Genomic DNA, 21472 nt, shown 5'->3' with positions numbered 1-21472 from the left:
TTTAGAATATGGCTTCATGTTCCAAACTTATCTCGACTTGTCTCGACTGGTTACACATTGCATAACACTTGTAGGTTTTTTAAATTCAAACTTGTCATCATCCGGCGACAATGCCTTGAACTAAAGATGGCCGACAGTGGCGCCATCTGGTAGCGACTTTATGAATTAAAGATGGCGGCAACAGAGAACTTGGTGAATACAGGCTACCGACTTGGCGACATCCGGCAGTAAATTTAAGAATTAAAGATGGCGACGGTGGCGCGCTCTGGCAATAACTTTAAGAATTAAAGATGGCGGCGCCTCTGGCAACTAATTTTTGAATTTGGCGCGCGATACTAGCGACATCTACCAACCAACTTGAGGACCAAGATGGCTTCGCCTATGGCAACTAATTTTTGAATTTAGCGCCATCTGGTAGTCTGTGCTGGAATTAAAGATGGTGGCTGTATAATAATTTTAATTTCAAATGTGACGTCTTAGGTATGTATTAAGGAAGGCAAAAGATGGCGGCTGATGTTTACATCAAATTTCGAAAAGTTGAAGTTCGAAAAAAAAATTCGAATCCAAGATGGCGGCCGTGACGAAAAGTGCAACGGTGACGTCACGATTCGAAGTTGGTGGAAATTACTAGAAATACAAAATGGCAAATGGATTAGCATGGATTAACATATAAATTAGCATAGATTGGCATACAGATTAGCATAGATTGGCATACAGGTTAGCATAGATTGGTATACGAATTAGCATAGATTGGCATACGGATTGGCATAGATTGACATGGATTAGCATAGATTGGCATGGATTAGGTTAGGTTAGCATAGATTAGCATATGGATTAGGTTAGGTTAGGTTAGGTTAGCATAGATTAGCATATGGATTAGGTTAGGTTAGGTTAGGTTAGGTTAGCATAGATTAGCATATGGATTAGGTTAGGTTAGGTTAGGTTAGGTTTGGGTAGGTTAGGTTAGGTTAGGTTAGGTTAGGTTTAGTTTAGTTTAGTTTAGTTTAGTTTAGGTTAGGTTAGCATAGATTAGCATATGGATTAGGTTAGGTTAGTTTAGTTTAGTTTAGTTTAGTTTAGGTTAGGTTAGGTTAGCATAGATTAGCATATGGATTAGGTTAGGTTAGGTTAGGTTAGGTTAGCATAGATTAGCATATGGATTAGGTTAGGTTAGGTTAGGTTTAGTTTAGTTTAGGTTAGGTTAGGTTAGGTTAGGTTAGGTTAGCATAGCATAGATTAGCATATGGATTAGGTTAGGTTAGGTTAGTTTAGGTTAGGTTAGGTTAGGTTAGGCTAGGTTAGCATAGATTAGCATATGGATTAGGTTAGGTGAGGTTAGTTTAGTTTAGTTTAGGTTAGGTTAGGTTAGGTTAGGTTAGCATAGATTAGCATATGGATTAGGTTAGGTGAGGTTAGGTTAGGTTAGGTTAGGTTAGGTTAGGTGTGCGAAGGAAGTACCTACAGGCTCCGACCAACAGCGCTTCTCTGCTGTGAAGTATTAGGAGATCAGAACTTGAGAGGAGGTAGTAATAAAAACTTGCCGGTGCCGTTGCGCGTCGTGGAAGTAGAGCGCGCCAAAACACATGGTTGCCTGGCCGTATGTATCCGGCGTTCATAACACGTGTAGAAGTAGGCTTATATTCGTTACCTCCTGGCTGTTTATTACCGCCTAATACTTTTCAGAGCGAGACGTCCTGGCGAGCTGGTCTGTCCGTCCTCCTCCGTTCGTTCGTTACGTAACGGGACATTTTTTCGTGCGTACATGGCTGATGAACATAACGGGACACTTTTTCGTGCGTGTATGGCCGGCGGAAGTGACGTAATCCAACATGGGTGATGAACGTAACGGGATACTTTTTCGTGCGTGCATGGCTGATGAACGTAACGGGACACTTTTTCGTGCGTACATGGCTGATGAACATAACGGGACACTTTTTCGTGTGTGTATGGTCGAAGGAAGTGACATAATCCAACATGGCTGATGAAGCGAAGCGTTAAGGTGGCTGGATCGGATCCCCGATCCCCCACCACCCACCGGTGCCCCCATATGAACTATATATACCTACTATACACTTTTGCAAATGATAACTGTTGAAAAAGTGTGTGAGTTCGTAACGTCAAGTTTAAAGTTTCCATAGTTCCTACTGTTTACTGTATGTCTTCAAAAGACCATTAGAAAACAAGCATTGCTGTTAATGGTAATAGAAATTGGTTTCAGTGTTGTTCATTTTATTGAGGTGTCAAATTTCTTTAAATTTTAATAGTTTTGAGATTTAAAGAATCTTTTTTTTTACCTTGCCCTGAATATTGACCTAAAATAATATTCAATGTTGTTCATTCTATTAGGCACCCATTTATCTGGAGGTCTCTTAAGCCAATGAAAAGACTGCCAAACAAAAGAAGTATTGAATCACAGTGTTACCCATTTGACAGATCTTACAAGTCACTGAACTCACCGATTTTCCCTGTGTCTATTTTTGATGAGTTCTTGAAATTCACAAAATTATGTCTTCGACAGCTAAATATGCAAATACAAAAATATTCATTCCATTCGTACACTGAAGTAGACGATTAAGATTATAAAACTTTCAATATGTTGGTCAAAGTGTCGACAGCATAATCTAAGGCAATGGAATAAATAAATTTTATTATAACTTTATATATTATACTAATAGCTTGATATTATTACTACGTAAAACATCAAAATATATTTTAGTCAAAATAAAATGAAATATTATCTTTGGAGTTGAAAAAATTGTGGCTGAAAAGATTAAGCTATTTTAATTTCGTGTAAATAATTTTAATTGTGATGTCAAAACAGTTTTTCATGTCAGGCACAGTACGACTTACGGCGAAGGTCTATGGTTGTCTCTGAATACACGTAAGTTATCATAATCCATGCACGCCAGAGGGTTGGGATCGAAGAGCAAACCAGGTTATTGCCACCCGCAGCATGACGCCTTAGCAGCCAAGGCCACCGAGAACACGGTTCCAACGGACCTGCCAACACGGAGTGGGTTTCGGACCGGACTTTGCGGGACTCGTGGGCAATGGCGGCTCCAGAAAGACCTCTCGGGCAGGGCTCTCACACACAGGAGGATGCAGTTAGTAATAACGACATTGCCCTTGGGATATTCACGAAATATATGGTCTCAAATACTGAAATTCGTACAAATTTTGATTGAAAGAAGGGTTTAGCACATTAACGAAAGTATTTAAGTTAACATTAATATTCCCTACAAAGAAATAAGAAGTAAAATTTGGGCTCGGAAGGGGCTATCGCCCCCCTGCGCCCTTCCTCTGGAGCCGCGCTTGCTCGCGGGCCGGGGAACGCTGCCGACACAAACAAACCAACCAATTAGCGACGGGAAATTAAACACCCCTCACAAGTGCTGAAGGCCGTTTGTCGGAGGGGCTTCCCTCGATGAGTGGAAGTTTTTTTCCGGTGGCGTGGGGGGGCCGACTTAAACGCGCAATCGGCACCCCGAGATGACGCCGTTCCAACTGAAACATTCCGTGGATTCTGCCCCCATTTGTGACTTCTTACGTAAAGTGAAACGTATTTCCGGTCGTGACGTAACTAGTCACATCGATCAATTCAAAACTGTTTATTCTACGATTTTAATTCTTTTCTGTTTGCAGATAATTTTTATTTTTATATATTACTAGCTGTACCCTGCCACGCTTCGCTGTGGCTTCTTAGCTGAATGTAAAAGAAACTCCGTTGAAATCCATGAAAACAAAAGAATCAAGAGAAAACGCTTGTCTTTTGTTTTTATTAGCGGGATAAATGTTCATAAAAGTAAAACAGCAATAAAAAAATGAAGGAACGTTAGAATTCAAAAAATAAATAGCCATAAACCATCTAGGAAAAATTTCGCATCGAATGGTGGTAGTTTCATGTCGATACGATCAGTGGTTTAGGCGTGATTGAGCCTCAAACGAAGACCATTTTCATTATATATATATATAATAAAGAGAGATTTATTTGGAAATAGCACCGCACTGTAAATTGCTTTACTCTATGGAAATAGACCAAGCAGCCACGCGGCAACAATAGCCTGCATTCTCTAGGCAGAATTAAATTTATTGTTAGTAGATAAGATAGAGTCATTGCCGCATGGGATTGAAATAAACAGGGGTAGGATTAAAAATAAATTCATTATTTCCGTTACATGTACACGATCAAATTAGTTCAAATTTATTGCTAAACCATAAATTATTATCTACAATTTCGTCTGAAATAATTTTTTATACGACCTACCATTACTGCAACGGGTGGAATAAAGAGGGGTTCATTGACGAAAAAATTCATAACTCAGTTAGTAGGCACACTATCAAACCCTACAAATATTACATAAAAGATTTTTCTGAAACAATTTCTGGTTTAACCAACCACTGCAAAGGGTAAATAAAAAGAGGTTTAAATACTAAAATAAATTCATAACTTCCTTAATAAGCACACCATCAAATCTGTTCAAATTATTTGCAAATTTTATCATTTTTACCTAAAACTTTTGTCTGAAACAATTGCGGATAATACAAGCATTTATTGCAAGGGGTTCAAAAACCTGGGTTTGGAATAAGGAAATAAATAAAACTTCACTACCATGTACGCTATCGAATCCATTCTTATTTTGGTTTAACCTTCTAAGTATTGTCTAAAACTTTTGTTAAAATAAATTTTTATCTAACCAACCATTAATCAAGGGGTAGGAATAACAAGTTTTGAAAGTATACTATCAAATCCGTTAAACATTATTGTATACGTCCTAAACTTTATCTAAAACTTTGGATAAAAATACCTATTTATTAAAAGAATAATTACTGTAAAATCAGGGGTTGAAATTTTAAAAAATCAAAACTTCCTTAGTATCAAATCTGTTGGAATTTATTTTAAACCATCTTATTATTATCTTAAAACTAGGTGCAAAGCAAAATTTTATACGACCACGTTATAAGTGGAAGGGATGAAAAATAGTTTTTGTTGGTAAAAAAATTGCTTAATATTAGTTGGCATAGTATGTAATTCGTTCTAAGCTATTCAATGCTGGATGCATTGAGTTAATAACATTCATAATATTTTCGCTTCTTGGAAAGTGTAAAAATGTTTAATCTATCATTTTGTAATATTGGAGAATATAAATATGTTATATTCATTAAGTTCTTATAATGTTCCAAAATTCTATAGAAGTTACCAAAATATTTTTGGAAGAAATAGGTACTTCTAAATCTACCTACACCTGTAGGCTGAGCCAAATTTTTTTTTTAATGTGTGTGTTTTATAATATTGTGTAGAAATCGTAAAATTTTAACATCGTCTCACATAATATTTATTGAATTTCTTTCTGATGTATGCAAATATTAACTACCAATTTAATAATAAAAGAGTAAAATATTTCCAAGCTGTTTTTTGAATGTCTATTTTTCAGAACGAATAATTATTAGTAAGAAAAACATGAAAAAGAAAGATTTTTTTATTTGCATTAGCTCAATGACAAATTCAACTAAGGTCTTGTATATATGGTCTATAATTCTATTTAAAAAAATTAAAACAGCCACAAAATTTGTTTGTAGCAATTTAAAATTTTTTACACCAGTTATGATACAGAAAAGACCACACGTGTTAAAAAATATTATATGTCCAAAACAATTAAATAATACAGTCATTCCGATAAGTATGTTGTCAATTTTGCTTTTCTAGTTTTTCTACTTAGATTTCGAAAAGGAGATTGCGTATAAATTTATTTTTATTTTTACAGATAGGTGTTTTTATTACAAATGCATAAAGTACATACCTTTAGTGTGTATAAAGCAAAGCAAAATTCAATTAATATTAATTTAATGTCTTGACTTCATGTACAAGAACATCATAATGAAAGTAAAATCTATATTCGATCTTTGAAAATCAATATAAATGTATCGTAGACATTAAACAAGTGCGTAACTTATGTGTTTGAAATCTCTTAAGCAGATTACTTGACAGATATGTTGGGTTTCATAATGATGCACTATGACCCCAACCAGATGTCCCATTGTTGATGAAATGGAATACACAAACTGCGAAACCAGAACATTTCCTAATAATCACACAACCACTTCACATGTTATGTCACATTCAGTCTTTGTTTAAAGTTGTTTTAAAACTATGTCCTACATAGCGTCTCACTGTTATATTAGGGAGTGCAGTGCAGTAATATAAATAATATTCACTTTCTTCATAAATGTTTTCCCCTGTTGGCAGTACGTCTGTGTTATGACATATTTTGCAAGGTAACTTAAACTCTAGGCATCAACATTTTTGTCACACATTTTAGTACAACTCAAATAAAATTGAATTAATATTCATTTGACAATATCTATTGTAGAATATTTTTTAGGTATGTTTATGAAAATATATCACATTTAAGTTTTAAAGGAACGACATAAATAAACATTGAAATTTTAATGCTCATAAATCCACGCATTTAGGTACAACAGGTCAAAATTGTTAAACGCTTAAACGCTTACCTAGGGATACCTATATATATATATATATATATATATATATATATATATATATATATATATAATGTTTTTGATGCTGGCTCCTTTGCATTCTTTCCCTATCTTAATTGATTCTGTTGGCGGAACTTTTTATGGTTTCACATAATAGTTTATCCTTAAATAGTGTTTTATTCCATGTGGCGTATGCCAGAAAATAATTACCCACTTTTTTTCACTCCTGTCAACAACTAAACCTATTATTTAATATCATTTTTCATATAAAGCATTGTTCTTTGTGTGATTTCGTGGTGTCTGGTGTCACTTTTGCTTAGCTTGTTAAATAGTATTTCAACTGACCACAGGTAGTTCTAAAACAACTACTATCTGTCAGCAATAGATAAATCACATCATCATAAATGTGAAAATTATAGCTTTTCGTATGTGGGCAAAAGTCGAGCGAAATATCTAACTCACTTCCCCGGCTCTTAGAGACAGAGAGCTGTTGCACACGCATTAGTTTGTACTGTTATCTAAGCGTGAGATGCTCTGTAGCACGCATTGGACCCAGTGGAAGAACTTGGAAGCTAAGGATCGGGTACACAGATCAAACGCCCCTCCCTCTAAGACCAGCCATGAGGAGTTCCTTGCACCAATGGAGCAGAGTTCTAGAGCATTTACAGCCGCAGTCGCCGCAGGTTGAGAGCAGCGTACAGTCCGCCAACATGGTGATGAAAGGGGTGGGGCGCATTTCGGCGAAAGGGGGCACGCCTAAATTTCTTTGTTCCACACAGCAGCTCAAAGCAGAAGGTGGTGCCGCAATTCTGATGGGATAAGCATGTCAGGAGAATGGCAAATTGCAGCGGACCAACATGGTAAATAAATGAGTGGTGCGCATAGTACTGAAAGGTCCGCATCCATGTCTCTTTGAACTACACAGAGGTTAAAAGCAGAAGGTCATTTCTGATTAAATGCACATATCAGGAGAAGAGGAAGACCTTAGGAAGACAACGTGGGTATAGAAAAGGGGGGACACATTGTGAGCTGGAAAACATTGTAGTCAAGGGAAATCATATAGATGGAGTCACGCTGATACTGTTAATGCACACAGAGGCTCGAGACAGAAAAATTGCTTAGGCATTTTGCCATAATCCATTTTCATAGTGATTAAAGGGACGGATCGTGAAGAATGTGTGGTCCTGTCTATGCTGTTGTTGTATGGCGGCTCGAAGTAGCAGGTGGTGTAAGCTTTTAGTATAAATCATCACTAAGTGAAGATGGAGTGTCAGGAGGTGAGCAGCACGCCACCAGGCGACATGGCGAGTTAGGAGTGAGGCATATGATAGGCATGGTCCACTTGGTGCCATTATTGCACCATTTCTCTAAGCAGCATGTTGTGCAGACTTTCAGCTGCAATCATCACTGAGTGAGGATGGTGTGTCAGGAGGCGAGCAGCGAACAGCTGGCCAATATGGTGAACATGGCCCTTCTGGCACTGTTATTGCACCTCTGCCCGAAACATATTGTGATGCAGGCATTTAGTCTCAATCATTGCTGTGTGCTAAGGTGGGTTAGGAGCTAGCAACTTGCAGCCATATAAATTTGTGACATAGGGATGTGGCATAAGGTAGGCGTGGACCCAATGCTGTATTTATTGCTCCACTGCTCGAAGCAGGAGACATTGCATGCTTTAGCTTTAATCCGCACTCATCGCTGAGTGAGGAGAAATTTCAGGAGACGAGCAAAATGTAATCAGCCAGAGTGGCATGGTGAGGGTGGGGCAGACAATGGGTGTGTCCTCTCTGTTGCCAGCATTGTACTACGGTTCATATCAGTAGGTGTTGCAGGCTTCTAGCCACAATTCTCATGTGAGATAGGAGGCTTGTAAGTAGGCAAGCAGTGTGTAGTTGGTCAAAATGGTGAGGTAGGGACGAGGCTTAACTTAAGGCAGGTGTGGCCTCTCTGGGCCATTTTTGCTTCACTGCTAGTAACGGGAGACATTGCAGGCTTTTAGCCACACTCATAGCTGAGTGAGGAGGTATTTCAGGAGGTGATCTGAATACAGCCGACCAGAATGGCATGGTAGTGGTGAGACATACAATGACAGTGGCCCCTATGTTGTATTATTGTACCGCTGTTCATATCAGTAGGTGGTGCAGGCTTTTAACCCAAATTTTTATGTCAGTTAGGAGGTCTGTCAGGAGGCAAGCAGCATGTTTCTGGCCAGCTGAGTTTTGTAGTGGTGGGTCATACGGGGAAGGGAGGGGGTTTGCCGGTCTGCCACCGTTATTAAACCACTCGCCGAAGCAGCAGTCGGTGAAGTCTTTTAGCCGCAATCGTCACTGAGTGAGGAGGCGTGTCAGGAGGCGAGCAGTGTGCAGCCGGCCAGCATGGCGAGGTAGGGGGCTGGGCGCACGGTAGGCATGGCTTCTCCAGTGCCATTGTTGCACAAGGGCTCGAAGCAGCAGGCGGTGCAAGCGTACAGCTTTGTGCGCTCCCCTATGACGATGCAGCCCGGCTCGCAGCGCTCCGAGCAGTTGCGCTGCAGCGACCACATGTGCGGCGCCGAGGTGGAGTTCTCAGTGCTGGTGGTGTATGAGAATCGCTTCACCTGCGTATACAGTGAAAGAATTAACTGAGAACAACCAAAACAAACATTTAATTGGTACATATAAAGTGTTGTTTATAACAAAGTAGAAAAATGTTATGACTTAAAAGCTTTGTGACTACATTTTCAACAATGTATGCTTATTTTGTCACTTTCTTAAAACAAATTTATTTTACATTCAAGCAAAATTTAAATTTTGCTTTCAAGCCATGTGTTGAGCATTTGATTAAATGGTTTTAAGGTGGAAGTGTAACTACTTTTAATTACTATTCACTAACTGTTACTTACAGAAATTATGTAGGATCTGATTATTTATTTATTTATAACTTCAGCCATGAATTACGAAGGCCATCTGATTTCCTATCCTTAGTCCTGTTTTGGCAGCTTTTGAAGAGGACAAACTTCTCCACCATTATTGGAATAAAATTACAAGAGACATAGAAAATTTAAACTAACACAGCTCTACCATAACTACTGATAATATAACATGTGTTTTCATGACAATTGGTTGTGATTTAGTGCAAGATAGTTAATGTAGTTTCAAAGTATTAATTCAAAATTAATATCCAGTGTCAGTTTAAATTTTGAACTGTAGTAAAATCTAATTTGTATTTCCATTTGAAATAACAGACTTTCAAATACCTGGTTTTCTAAGACTACTCTCATTTCATCCACAAATTAATAATATGACTGTTTTGTCACGGGGTTTCTTTTTGAGCTGAATTCAGTTACGATAGGCCCCAAAAGGTGAAACTACAAAATAAAGTTAATTATAATATTCTAGCCAATTCACAGGAGTTTATAAGCATCTAGTGTACTTTTACTATGTGAAAGATTGCAACAATTACCAAAAGTAGTAAAATGGATCCTTATTGCCTGGTTAACATGTATTATTGCGATATTATTGAAGTTTTAAAAAATTCATCCAATTTTTATTTAAAAGTTCTAAAGGCAATAGTGATTACACTGTTATGGTTTCCCACCTGCATTTATTCCATCACACTTAGTTCTAACCAGGATAGCTGCTGGTTGGCACATGCATTATTACAATCGTATACACATACAAACTCCCTGATCTGTTAAGACTCCTGAATGCTGTAAAAATACATTCCATCCTTTCTGTTTTATTAAGGCAGCATAAAATCTGCTGTAATAATCCCCTTTCTTGTTCACTAACCATTGTTCTACTTCGCACTTTGAGCAACTTTGTCAAATGTTTTCTTCACCTGAAGGCCTGTTACACATTACGTTATTTTTTTCTGTCATGCCAAACATTCTCCCACAGATTATCTGCAATTTCCAGTAAACTCGCAGCAAAAACTTAGCCAGCTAACCGAACATGAAACTTTACATTGTCCCAAAAAAAAAGTTAAATAGAGTGTTAGGTAGAGCAATGGGCCAGGTAGTACATTGTGTTTTGCTAGTCAATATAAAACCGAAGAGGCGTAATGAAACGCTACTCACCATGCAGGTGCGGTTCTCGCCTTGGCACTTGGTCACCAGCCCGGACATGTTGCCCACCAGGTCGAGGCACGCGCTCTCCGTGTCCATGGCATGGCAGGTGTAGCAGGAGAGGTCGTTGGCCTTCTCGGCAGCCGCGTACGTCTGGTGCACCTTGGCGAGCAGCTGACCTGCGGCAGCGACATGGCGACCCGTCAGTCGCAAGGCACCGTTGGACCTCCAGGTACCATGTTTACCTCCCCCAGCTGCGCATGGCTTTTGGCACGTGCGCTCTACAACATGCAGCCTAGTCGGGATGTCCGAAAAAAAGGCCTGAATGTACAAAGACTCCGTCCTTTTTGAAGTGAATCTTCTTTGCCTAGGGGGCTACAATTTTCGAGCATTGCGAAAATTCCTACTGTGTGGGAATAGTTATGTATGTGGTGGGAGAACCGGGATAGGAGGGGAATAGTTAGGTATGTGGTAGTAGAACCAGTAGAGGAGGAGATGGCAGGGGAGGGGTTGAAATGATGCAGAAATGTGCATACTTGCATAATTACACACTAGCAAACTTGCACACTAGCATACTTGCACACTTTCACACTTGCATACTTGCGCAATAATATAATTTAGAGCTCGCATACATGCATATATGTTTTTTTAATCTGTGACCTCAGCCAATGAGAATTATGTTTCCTATACCTAATAATATAAGAAGCAAGAATTTTCACTTCTGTCACTTGTGGACCTCATGCATACACATTTTTTTGTGGTTTTAATCTTTAATGTGTGCCAGTGAAAGTCTTAATTAAAAACTACTATGCATAAGTATAATAAGCTGCTTTACTCATGTTTTATTTAAAATGATCTACCATAGATTAAAAACTGTTATGACCAAAGTTGTGGGTAATTCAATTTCCTACAAATTTATTTATTATTTTTAAATCAAAAGTTGAAAGTAGCCAAGTTCTTCCACAAAAAAACAATTCCCCCATTAGTTAAATGTGGCGGCCAAAGCAGTGGCAAAAGCAGGTCGCCATTTTGAATTTAAACTACCACTAGCACCCTCAAAGGTTAAAAAAGGAAGAAAAAAGTGGAAGGGAGTTTTTGTATATGGAAAGTGCATCCTGACTGGGCTAATGGACGGGGAAATAACAGTGCATTCATTATGAAAATTCCTTTTATCTTTTGTTCAATGCATGTATTTTATGAATCGTGTTGTATAATGTATGGAAAAACATAAACTGTAGAACAATTATTGTGTTAATGTTAATGCGTATATCTCTTGCATTTAATAACAAGTATAGTGGGTAACATGTGATTTTGTTTCATAGTCTAAATATTTTCTTTACTAACAATACCTATGTGTATGGTATATATTATTTAGTTTTACGATCATATCAAAAATAGTCAGGATGCTATTTAGTTAAGTGATGACGAACAGTAGCTTTATATGATGTAGCATGCATTAAAAATATCTGTCCAAGTCTGTAACAATTTAAAAAAAAATCTGGGAAATCTGGGTTTGGCTGCTTTGGATAATGCCATAAACCTAAGTTAGTTTCGACTAGACTGACACTATTGCTTGTGCGTATCACACTTCCTAAAACTATTCGAAGCAAGGCTCCCCTGCAGAACATCCAGTGGTTTGCCATTAGCGGACCAATTCCATAGAGCTTTGCACAGCTTTTCGTGTCGTGAGTAGGCGGCACCCTAAAGTTTCGCCCAAAATTATTCAGTAGTATCCTGTATAAGTAGTTACCAGACTCGGCGGTCGAGAGTGGAAAGGGAAGGGGAATGACGTGAATCTCCGAGAGTGACGCCCCCTGCGGCAGCCAGGGCGTGACCTGGTGTGACCCGACCATCGACAAAACACCCGCTGCGAACCCGCGAAAATAGAGCATCGACCCACGGGGTGCCCGGCACCACCCTTACCCGCCACGTGGTTTGGTGAGTGGTACTCCCTTCCCCCTCCCTCCTACTTCGCCAACATCGGTCGCGCCTCTCTCTCATAGCCCTCCGCACCCCCCTCACCCTCTTCGGCGCTCTTAACCACCTTGTGGCTTCGGTGAAACCCTTCCTCCACCGACAGTACACAACCGGTCCGCGCGAAGGAAGGGTTTGCGGTTCTCTTCGACGATACCTCGAACGGGTCACCGACGATGCTGAGAATCTACCGCAGCAGCGGCGCGTGCAGGCTCACGTGAGTTCTCTGTCTCTTTCTTTCTCGGCTACCTGACCTTCGTCAAGGTCACGAGTGTCACCGAACACTCTTCCTCCCCCTACATCCCGCATATCGGCTGCTGAGCACGGTTCACGCAACGCCATGCTTCCACGTCTTTCTTCTACGCCTACGAAAGCAAAACACATCCCGAGAGTTTATATTTCCCACGCATGTCATCTAAATTTACTTCGCATCATGAACAGCGCTTTTTAACCGAACAACTGTTAGGAACGGCAGCTGTAACCAATAAAAATATTTAAAACTTGTTTATAAGTATTTTAAATAGGTATATAATAAGCTGTTATGAACTGCGAATAATCGATCTGCACTCGTAATCTTGCGTATTCTTTCAAAGTCCTAATGTAATTTAAAAATTAATAATTCACTGTTTACTCTATTGCCAAAATTAAAATATGAGCTCTGATAATACAGAGACTATTGTAAAAATTTAGAACATAAAGCTTCCGTTATAGTTTAAGTAAGTGTGAGTATCACAAGGTTATTATCATTTAAAATAACTCTATAGCTAAAACTAGCACATTGGTCTTTTATCTATGCGATAAATGTCATAGTAAACAAAAATATGAGCATACTTAAGGAAACACAGTAATTGGCTTGGTGTGCTTGCATTTGTTGCCAACTAAACAAACACCTTATTAAGTAAAGGTAAAATCTCTCATAAAGGTACCGTTTAGCTAACTACTGTTAACAATATTTTTAAATGTAATGAAAAAATACATATTCAGCATATCATTTTTACAGCGATAAAATCAATTTCTACCACTTGTAAGTACGTAAAAATGCTCGATTTTACTTTGTTAAAAGTTATATTCCACATCAAAAGTGATTAAGAGTTTTAAATTATGCTCCTAATTTGAAGGTAGTTAATCGCTATTGGGGAAAGAATGAACTTTATATAACATATGTTATTGATTTTTGCAGAATCCTACTCGAATTGTACCTCCTGCATAAAATATTTACATTTGTCTTAAAAGACAATTTTGTATAAGTAAGAACTAAAAATTATTTTTAAAGTTTCTGGAATGAATTAATTAAATTATTTGCTATCAATTACACGGCTTTCCTGCAATTTTATTCCACTTTTAATCTCACTTTTAATGTTAGACTGGCAAAAATCCAGGCTGTGGCTATAGGCGGCCCAAAAGTATAAAATACGAAGAACAATCTCCACAGCTCCCAGTAATATTCTAAGCGGTTCATAAATTTTAGAAATAGAAATTAGTTTGGGAAAAATTTTGAAGATTAAAATAATCCAAGCTAAATATTTTCTGCACATTTTAAAATTATATTTAGTATTTAAATAAGTGTGATATTGATATGCAAATTAAAAAGTCCTAAAAATAAATAAATAAAATTTTTTGAGTAACTCTAATTAATTGCAAAGATAATGTAGTCAGTCATTTTTGAATGCTTTCGTAATGTCCTCTGGAACACATACTAACTTGCACGAGTGACGGTTGCACGGTTTTTTATTTAATAATAATTCGAAACGCATGTTATTACAATTTAAGGTGGTTCATGAAGAAAAAAATTGTTTTTAAATAAATTACGATGTTGCATTTATTACAATGTAATTGAAGGCTATATATATATATATATATATATATATATATATATATATACTTAATCACACGATAACGTTATTGCAATTTATATTACCCAATGAATGGTAGCATTTCTGAGTAGTTTTGATAACATTTAATTTTCATATTAAATATGAGAAATTGTAAAAAATATTTTTTAACCAAATATAAGGTAAATTAACAGGATATTAACTAAAATCTTTATTCAATCATATTTAAAGAAGTAATTTAGTCTCAAAGTAAGGTTCCAGCAAGACTTTACATTCATTGTCTTCTTCAAAAGTATCATTTATATCACTGGTAATTTATATACGAGGGTTATTTTTTTTTTCAACCTCCGATCGGCTGTAATAAAAAAACGGGAATGAATTGGGAAATTATTTTAATGTCAAAAGAAACGTACATATTTACTCTATTTTTCCACATAATCACTGTGCAGATTGAGGCATTTGTCGTACCGATGCACCAGCTTTCCAATACCCTCTGCATAAAATGATGCCTCCTGCCTATTCAGCCACGTTTTAACAGTGCCCTGCAGTGTGATTACAGTTTCATTTCTCCATGGCATGCCCATTAATCGATACCCTAATCGCTCGTACACGAATCGACACGTCTCGTAGTGTTTACCCCCATCCACCAACCATGTGGAGCGGCCAACTCACACCTCAGTTGTGTTTGATCACCCTCCTTACAGTCCGGATTTGGCACCGAGTGACTATCACCTTTTCTCCACGTTAAAAAAGTGGCTTGGAGGACGACGCTTCAACACCAATGATGAACTGCAGAGCACTGTTAAAACGTGGCTGAATAGGCAGGATGTATCATTTTATGCAGAGGGTATTGGAAAGCTGGTGCATCGGTACGACAAATGCCTCAATCTGCACGGTGATTATGTGTAAAAATAGAGTAAATATGTACGTTTCTTTTGACATTAAAATAATTTCCCAATTCATTCCCGTTTTTTTATTACAGCCGATCGGAGGTTGAAAAAAAAATAACCCTCGTATTTACTGCGTGCCATTTCAACTCTCCAACTCGAAGAACATATTTAAATAATTACAAAACAATTATATAGGTACTCTTAAGAATATATCATTGATTTATTTTTTGGACATGGTTAAATATAATATGTATAAGAAATGTTACTTTTATGAATAAAAATCGCGTAAATCCATAGTTCATAGCTATATTGCTCTGGTAGAATTTATCATATAAATATAAATATATATGTGTGTGTGTATGTTAGCATAGTGTGCCTGTGGTATGGGCTCTGAATTTATTAACAGTTACCTCGGGTTTTAGTAAATATATTTTGTTGACCGGACGTATTAAAGAAACTAAAGCTATTTTCAGTTTACGCTATTATAAGACCTTAGTAGTTCAACGTCCAATGAGTATAGGCAGCAAATGATAGTTCTTTGATTTTGCAGAACTTAAAACGAATAGTATTTTTAACCGTTCATACAGAAGCGTAGGTGATCAATGGGAAGTGGGGGAATTTTTTTTTCAAGCATAATTTGGTATCTTAGGGATGAAATATTTGTTTCTGACTTCAGATAACATGGAATACTCCTGGAATCATTCATGCACTTTGAGTGACCGCTAGTTTACTTGCAACCTAGATATCTAGGAAGACAATTATTACTGTTTCCGAATACATTGGGATGCGTCTATAGCACGCACATACATACATCCCGGAGCAAATGCAACCACAATATTAAAAAAACGCCTTTCTAAGCGATAAATGATATACGAATACTTAAAATTCTATCATTAGCTGTTGATAGTCATACTAATGTGCACGCAGTGTTTAAGAATAAATAACAACAACCATTGGTAAATACAATTACAAAATTTTATTGCAGCATGGATGTTATAAATAGTTAGCGGACAAAATAAAAATTTGTTTTTTGAATCCCAAAATTTTAAGAGTACTTGTAATGAGCATTAAACGCCCTAATAAGTTTAAGTACATCAATAGGTTTTTTTACGTTTTTCTATAGCCATTTGTTGTAAGAATTTTGCAGTATCTTTCTCGTGGAATGGTCCAGAGGAATATATTGTAAAAGTACCGAAATGCGATTTTTGACGTGACAACGTCCAATAAATCGATGAACGCCGGCTGCACGCACGGAAAAGTGTCCCGTTACGCGCATTGTCCCGTCACGCACATTGTCCCGTTACGCTGTGTCCCGTTACGTTCATTGTACGCTTGCGCCGCATCTATCTCTCTTCCACTCGATTGGAACAACCATCGATTTGACTTTTTCGAGGCACATTAAACTTATTGGAAGAAGTTAAATAGCAAACATGTACAAAAGTTATAGAGAAAATAATCTCTTCGTTAAAGTTATAAACATATTTGAATTAATGAGTGCAAGTAAAAGTAAATTTATCAATTAAATTGTAGATTTCATTTCACTCCTTCTTTGTATCCATACGAAATTGTGATAATTCAATAAAAAATGATTCAATTTTATTCATAAAAGTATGCAATCATTTCATCAATGTTTTGTTATGACGTCGTCACGTTAAACTATCGTCCGTAAACCGACTTTACAGACAACCAATTTTTTTTTTTCAGCTAAGGGATCCATTAGACTAGCGCTGATGGATGGGGGGGGGGGGGGGGGTTACTCACATCCGACCAGACCGCACGCTGCCAGCATCACCAGGAACAGGCCGAGGTCCATGGCTGACGACGCCCTTATCTCCGGGTGGACTCTCGTCCTCGGAGGTAGACCTCCGGACACCCGTGTCTCTTCGCGGACGGGCCGCGGAACCCCTGAAGACGAGCTGGAAACAAGACAACACTTCCCCTGGCGGCTCAGCGCCGCGTTGAATTGGCACACCCACGCGTCTCTCTCTCTCTCTCTCCTTCTCTCCTTCTGTCTCTCTTTCTCTCTCTCTCCCGACAGAGCGCTCGGGTCGATAAAGCGTTCGGCCGTCGCGCATGCGCGGTAAGGGATGTGGCCTTACAGCTCACAAGGGGCTGGGAGCCGCAGTCGCACAAACCCGAACAGTTCCGAAGTTTACCGAAGTGAAATATTAGGTTACGTTTCCTTTCTGGTCCCCGTAAACCAAACCTGCTTGTTATTAATCCATGGAATTTTTTTTTTCCATCCCGCATGTAAAGTGCCCAGGGTTTTCTTCTGGTGTCTATGCAGGTTTTACCTGGGCCCAACTTATCTGGTTTTAGTCCAGTATAGTCAGTGAGGGGAGGTGGTCATGGCTAAAACGTTGCCATGGCTGGCCAATCCCCTCCTAGCACATGATACATACGACATCTCCTGCATGTTTAAACAACCTGCGTGATTAGAGCGTATAGGCTTCGGCCTGAGAGTCACACAGAGTAACTTATATCCCTAACCCAGACCCCTCCCGCACACTCATAGCTTTAAGTTAGGTTAGGAAAAAAAACTTTCTGGTCAGGTTCCCCCCCCCCCTCCCCCCCTGATTTGCGACCAAGGGCGCTCGTAACTCTGGTGTGGAATGGCTACATCGGCTGCTCACCTGCAGGGCCGGCGCGTCCACACAGGTGAACTAGGCGACCGCCCAGGGCGCCAAGTAGCTGGGGGCGGCGCAGCACGACACACAACAGCTCATATAATATGTTTAACGATTATTGAAACTAGATGAAAATGGATTTTTGTAACAGTTTGGAATGTTTATATTGATATAAGTAATTATTTAAAGTCCACGGTGACCTGTTTATGATTTGTAATAAGTATAAAAGTAAAAAAAAAAACACAAGCCTGCTTACATTTGATTGTTGACAAAATCTTAGGCTTACATGATGTATTTTGAGGCAAGGAAAATTTTTTTGGAGTGTCCGGCCGGGGGGGGGGGGAGGGGGGCATTAAGGTTTTTCGCCTAGGGCGCCAATTTACCTTGCACCGGCCCTGCTCACTCCGTTGCCAAATTATTCACCTTCGATTTTTTTTCTAACCTAACTAAAACTAAGTGTATTTTGGAGGGGTCTGGGTTAGGGAGGGACTTAAGCCGTGTTTACTTGGGTGCCCGAATAGTTCCGAAGTTTACCGAAGTTCGCCGCCCTCTCGGGAAAGATGTCGAGGTCGTCTTCCATATACGTTAATGACGGAAAAATTAGGTAATTGTCAGGTTGCATTTAAAAATACTTTAAAATAGCGTGGACGTTTGGTTATGTTAAGTTAGCTACAATAAAAATACTGTGAAATGTTCCAACAGTGGTTTAGTATAAGTTAGTTACATTACAAATACTATGAAATAAATAGGGCATTTTATTACATTAAGTTAGCTAGATTAAAATTTTTAAAACCAACAGCCTACAATTTCAAAAGTATTTTCAATGATGGTAACCTAACCTAAACTTCCACTCTCACTATATCACAACTTTGTAATATTTACATTTAACGTAACCACTCGTTGAAATGGTGAACTACAAAACTAACATTATGGAATTTTTATTTTTCATTTTCAGGAAAGTGGGTTCTCCTTCAGAATAACGAATCATCATAAAAATTTCAACCAAATATACAGCCCAGCTATAAATTGAATTTAAAGTTCAACTCTTTGACGTTTTAAATGTAAGTAATAAGAGAGAGAGAAACGCTACAGGTTCTGATTTTAAGGTCCCTGTCATTACTGCAGCAATCTGTTTGCAAGCACAGCAAGGAAGTATTTTTTTTTTGCGCGTGGTAGTATTCTTTTCATTATTACGTAACTAGCTAACTACACGAGATTATGCTCGCTAAAATTTTAGGATGTACTGAATATGTATTGCAAACACACCCAAAATCTTACCTTCCGCTTAATTAACCACAGAGATATTTTTTTTACTAATAAACCATAACAACTATTTTTCAGCTATTAGGGTAAATTTTTAGGTAAGCTTCACTTTAAAAGTTTTATCGAAAATTCCTTGCGTGATGCTGTAAGATAAATACACAAACATATACATAGACACATGCTTATAAATAACATACATTAATATAGCGCGTCATTAAAAAAGTATCATAAAAATTAATACCATAAAGCAAAATGGTGTGGATTTGTTTCACACCTCCGAATGTATTTTAAGATGATAATACTATTTGTAATTTATTGTTGGTAATAGCATTGGCAAAAAAAAATTTTTTCAATGAACTCAAAATTTTAACAATTTTTTATTCGTTAGAGGTTCTGCTTTCTTAAAATTAAGTGTAGTAATTAGATATTTTTGTCGTGCAAAGAAAATGTTATCAACATATTTGAGAAAGTCAGAGAACACGATAATGAACATTTGATGCGCTTCCAGGCTACAGACAGCGAAACTAAATATGGAATAGTTCCCTACAGTGCCGCAGAGATGGCGCGTGCAGCGCTGTTTTCCGCCAGGCAGTCTATTCGCGTCTTTGAAGAATTAAATAAATTTGCGAAAACGTTGGTTGTACTGATGACGGGTTTTCAAGTGTAATGTGGTATATGTGTATGCAACTGAAACCAATTTTGTATATTGTTTGTTTAGTAATACATTCATAGGCCTAAGAGGAGGGGTATAATATTCTATCAGACAGTTCAGTAAAATATTTATTATTATATATAAACATATACTATTCTGAAACACATAATTTGTGTGGCATAAATTAATTTCATGTTTTCCTGTTTTACATTTAAAACTGTAACCGTTACGTCGATTAAAATATATTACTCTAGTATAATGGTTATTTTACATACTATTGCAGACGTGGTGACGAATTTTTTTCTGATTGAATATAAACCAGTCTTCTTTAAATCATTAATAGCTTTTATTTTTAATTTTAATTTATAGAAAAAATCTAAATTTCCGAACAATTTTCATTTAAGTAGAAAAACACAACATTGAATTTCCTTAAGTTGACAGAAAACAATTTGTATGTTTTCCTCAATACACCGCATATGCCGGCTATTGCGTTAGGTTTCACGCATAAATACCTAAGAAATATGCCTAAAATTTGGTTTAAAAAAATGCGTAGGCAGAATTAAATTTCATTTTCGTTGTGAATCTTTTTGGGGGGCTGGGAAGGGGGGAAGGGTTAGTGGTCATGAGCTATTTACTTTTATCTTTGAATATATATACAGTATATATATTCAAAGCTTTTATGTAGGCCTTCCCCTGGAAAATTTGAAAAATAAACTCTTTCAAACAACATTTTAAGCCAAATTAGAACTTAAGTTTTGACGATGGTTTTCAAAATTTATCTTAAAAAAGTTTGATATTCTTTCCTGATACATCATCATCCTCGGGTCAGTTTTATAAATGATTACGATCAAATTCCAGTGGAATTGTGTGATTATACATGGCAATAAGATATTTGAAACTTTTTCTAATATGAAATCATGCAATTGGTATTATTGACAAGTACTTTGATTTAGATGCTAAAAAAAATTTAATTTTCTTTTCCCCCATTAATGTGTGTATTTAAAAAAAAACACTAGGCAAACCAGGATTTCCTAGAGGAGGGGAGATAGAGCCTTCGCATCCTCCCGACATTGTCGGATATAGAAAAAAAAGGGGGGAATAGTGGCATACCCTCTCCTCTTGAATACTGAATAATTGTTAATTTTTTTTCCTCTCTCCAGACTTACTTAAATATTATTTTACTGCAACGCTATGTAAAACCGGACGTTTTTGAATAAAAAATAAAATGTACTGAATATTTCAATTCTAAACGTGCTCAAGGGCGCCCATATGAAAGTTTGTAAGGGGGGGGGGGGGCAGAATTTGTAGGGGGAGGGGGGCAAACCATCACAAATGACAAAAAATGGCCAAACATGGCCTTAAATGACTCAAAATTTGCCCAAAATGCTCAAGAACACTTAATTTTTTTCTTTGCCTGAAAGCTAGGGGGAGCCACGGACCCACCCTGCCCATAGGTATGGGCGCCCTTGTTGAATGCTGGTTTTATTAGAAAATTTAGTTTGGCCCTCCCCTGACCAACATTATGGATCCACCCTTGCCTCCCGTACATCCTTGCCACTGCGTGCATTGTAAGTGAAACTTCACACTTCACAATAATCCCCTCGATAAAACTAAACAAATGAATAACGAAATGGAGTTTTCACACTCAGGTTGTAACAAACATCGACGAAGGAGGGAAAAAATCTTGCAAA

General features: G+C 37.7%; 1 protein-coding gene across 1 annotated transcript; it reads right to left on the bottom strand.

Annotated features, from left to right (window-relative positions):
* Positions 1-8842: 8842 nt before the first annotated feature.
* LOC134539635 (uncharacterized) lies at positions 8843-17655 on the bottom strand. Its single transcript, XM_063381821.1, has 4 exons — positions 17642-17655; positions 17001-17155; positions 10556-10722; positions 8843-9094 (listed from the first exon to the last, which is right to left on the bottom strand). Exons 1-4 carry the CDS (start codon positions 17653-17655, stop codon positions 8843-8845), a joined length of 588 nt encoding a protein of 195 aa, XP_063237891.1.
* Between the last annotated feature and the right edge of the window lie 3817 nt (positions 17656-21472).

The sequence above is a fragment of the Bacillus rossius genome, chromosome 15, assembly GCF_032445375.1.
Source record: "Bacillus rossius redtenbacheri isolate Brsri chromosome 15, Brsri_v3, whole genome shotgun sequence".
Taxonomy (NCBI): Eukaryota; Metazoa; Arthropoda; class Insecta; order Phasmatodea; family Bacillidae; genus Bacillus; species Bacillus rossius.
Note: the sequence above shows the minus strand (reverse complement) of the source record. Positions and strands in the feature narration are given on the sequence as shown.

Excerpts from the sequence above, each read along its gene's own strand:
- LOC134539635 (XM_063381821.1), bottom strand. Across the intron at positions 10,723-17,000 it reads AGCGTGCGGTCTGGTCGGAT|GTCAGCTGCTCGCCAAGGTG; the intron begins GTGAGTAACCCC and ends TCGCTGCCGCAG. Across the intron at positions 9,095-10,555 it reads GCGAGAACCGCACCTGCATG|GTGAAGCGATTCTCATACAC; the intron begins GTGAGTAGCGTT and ends CTGTATACGCAG.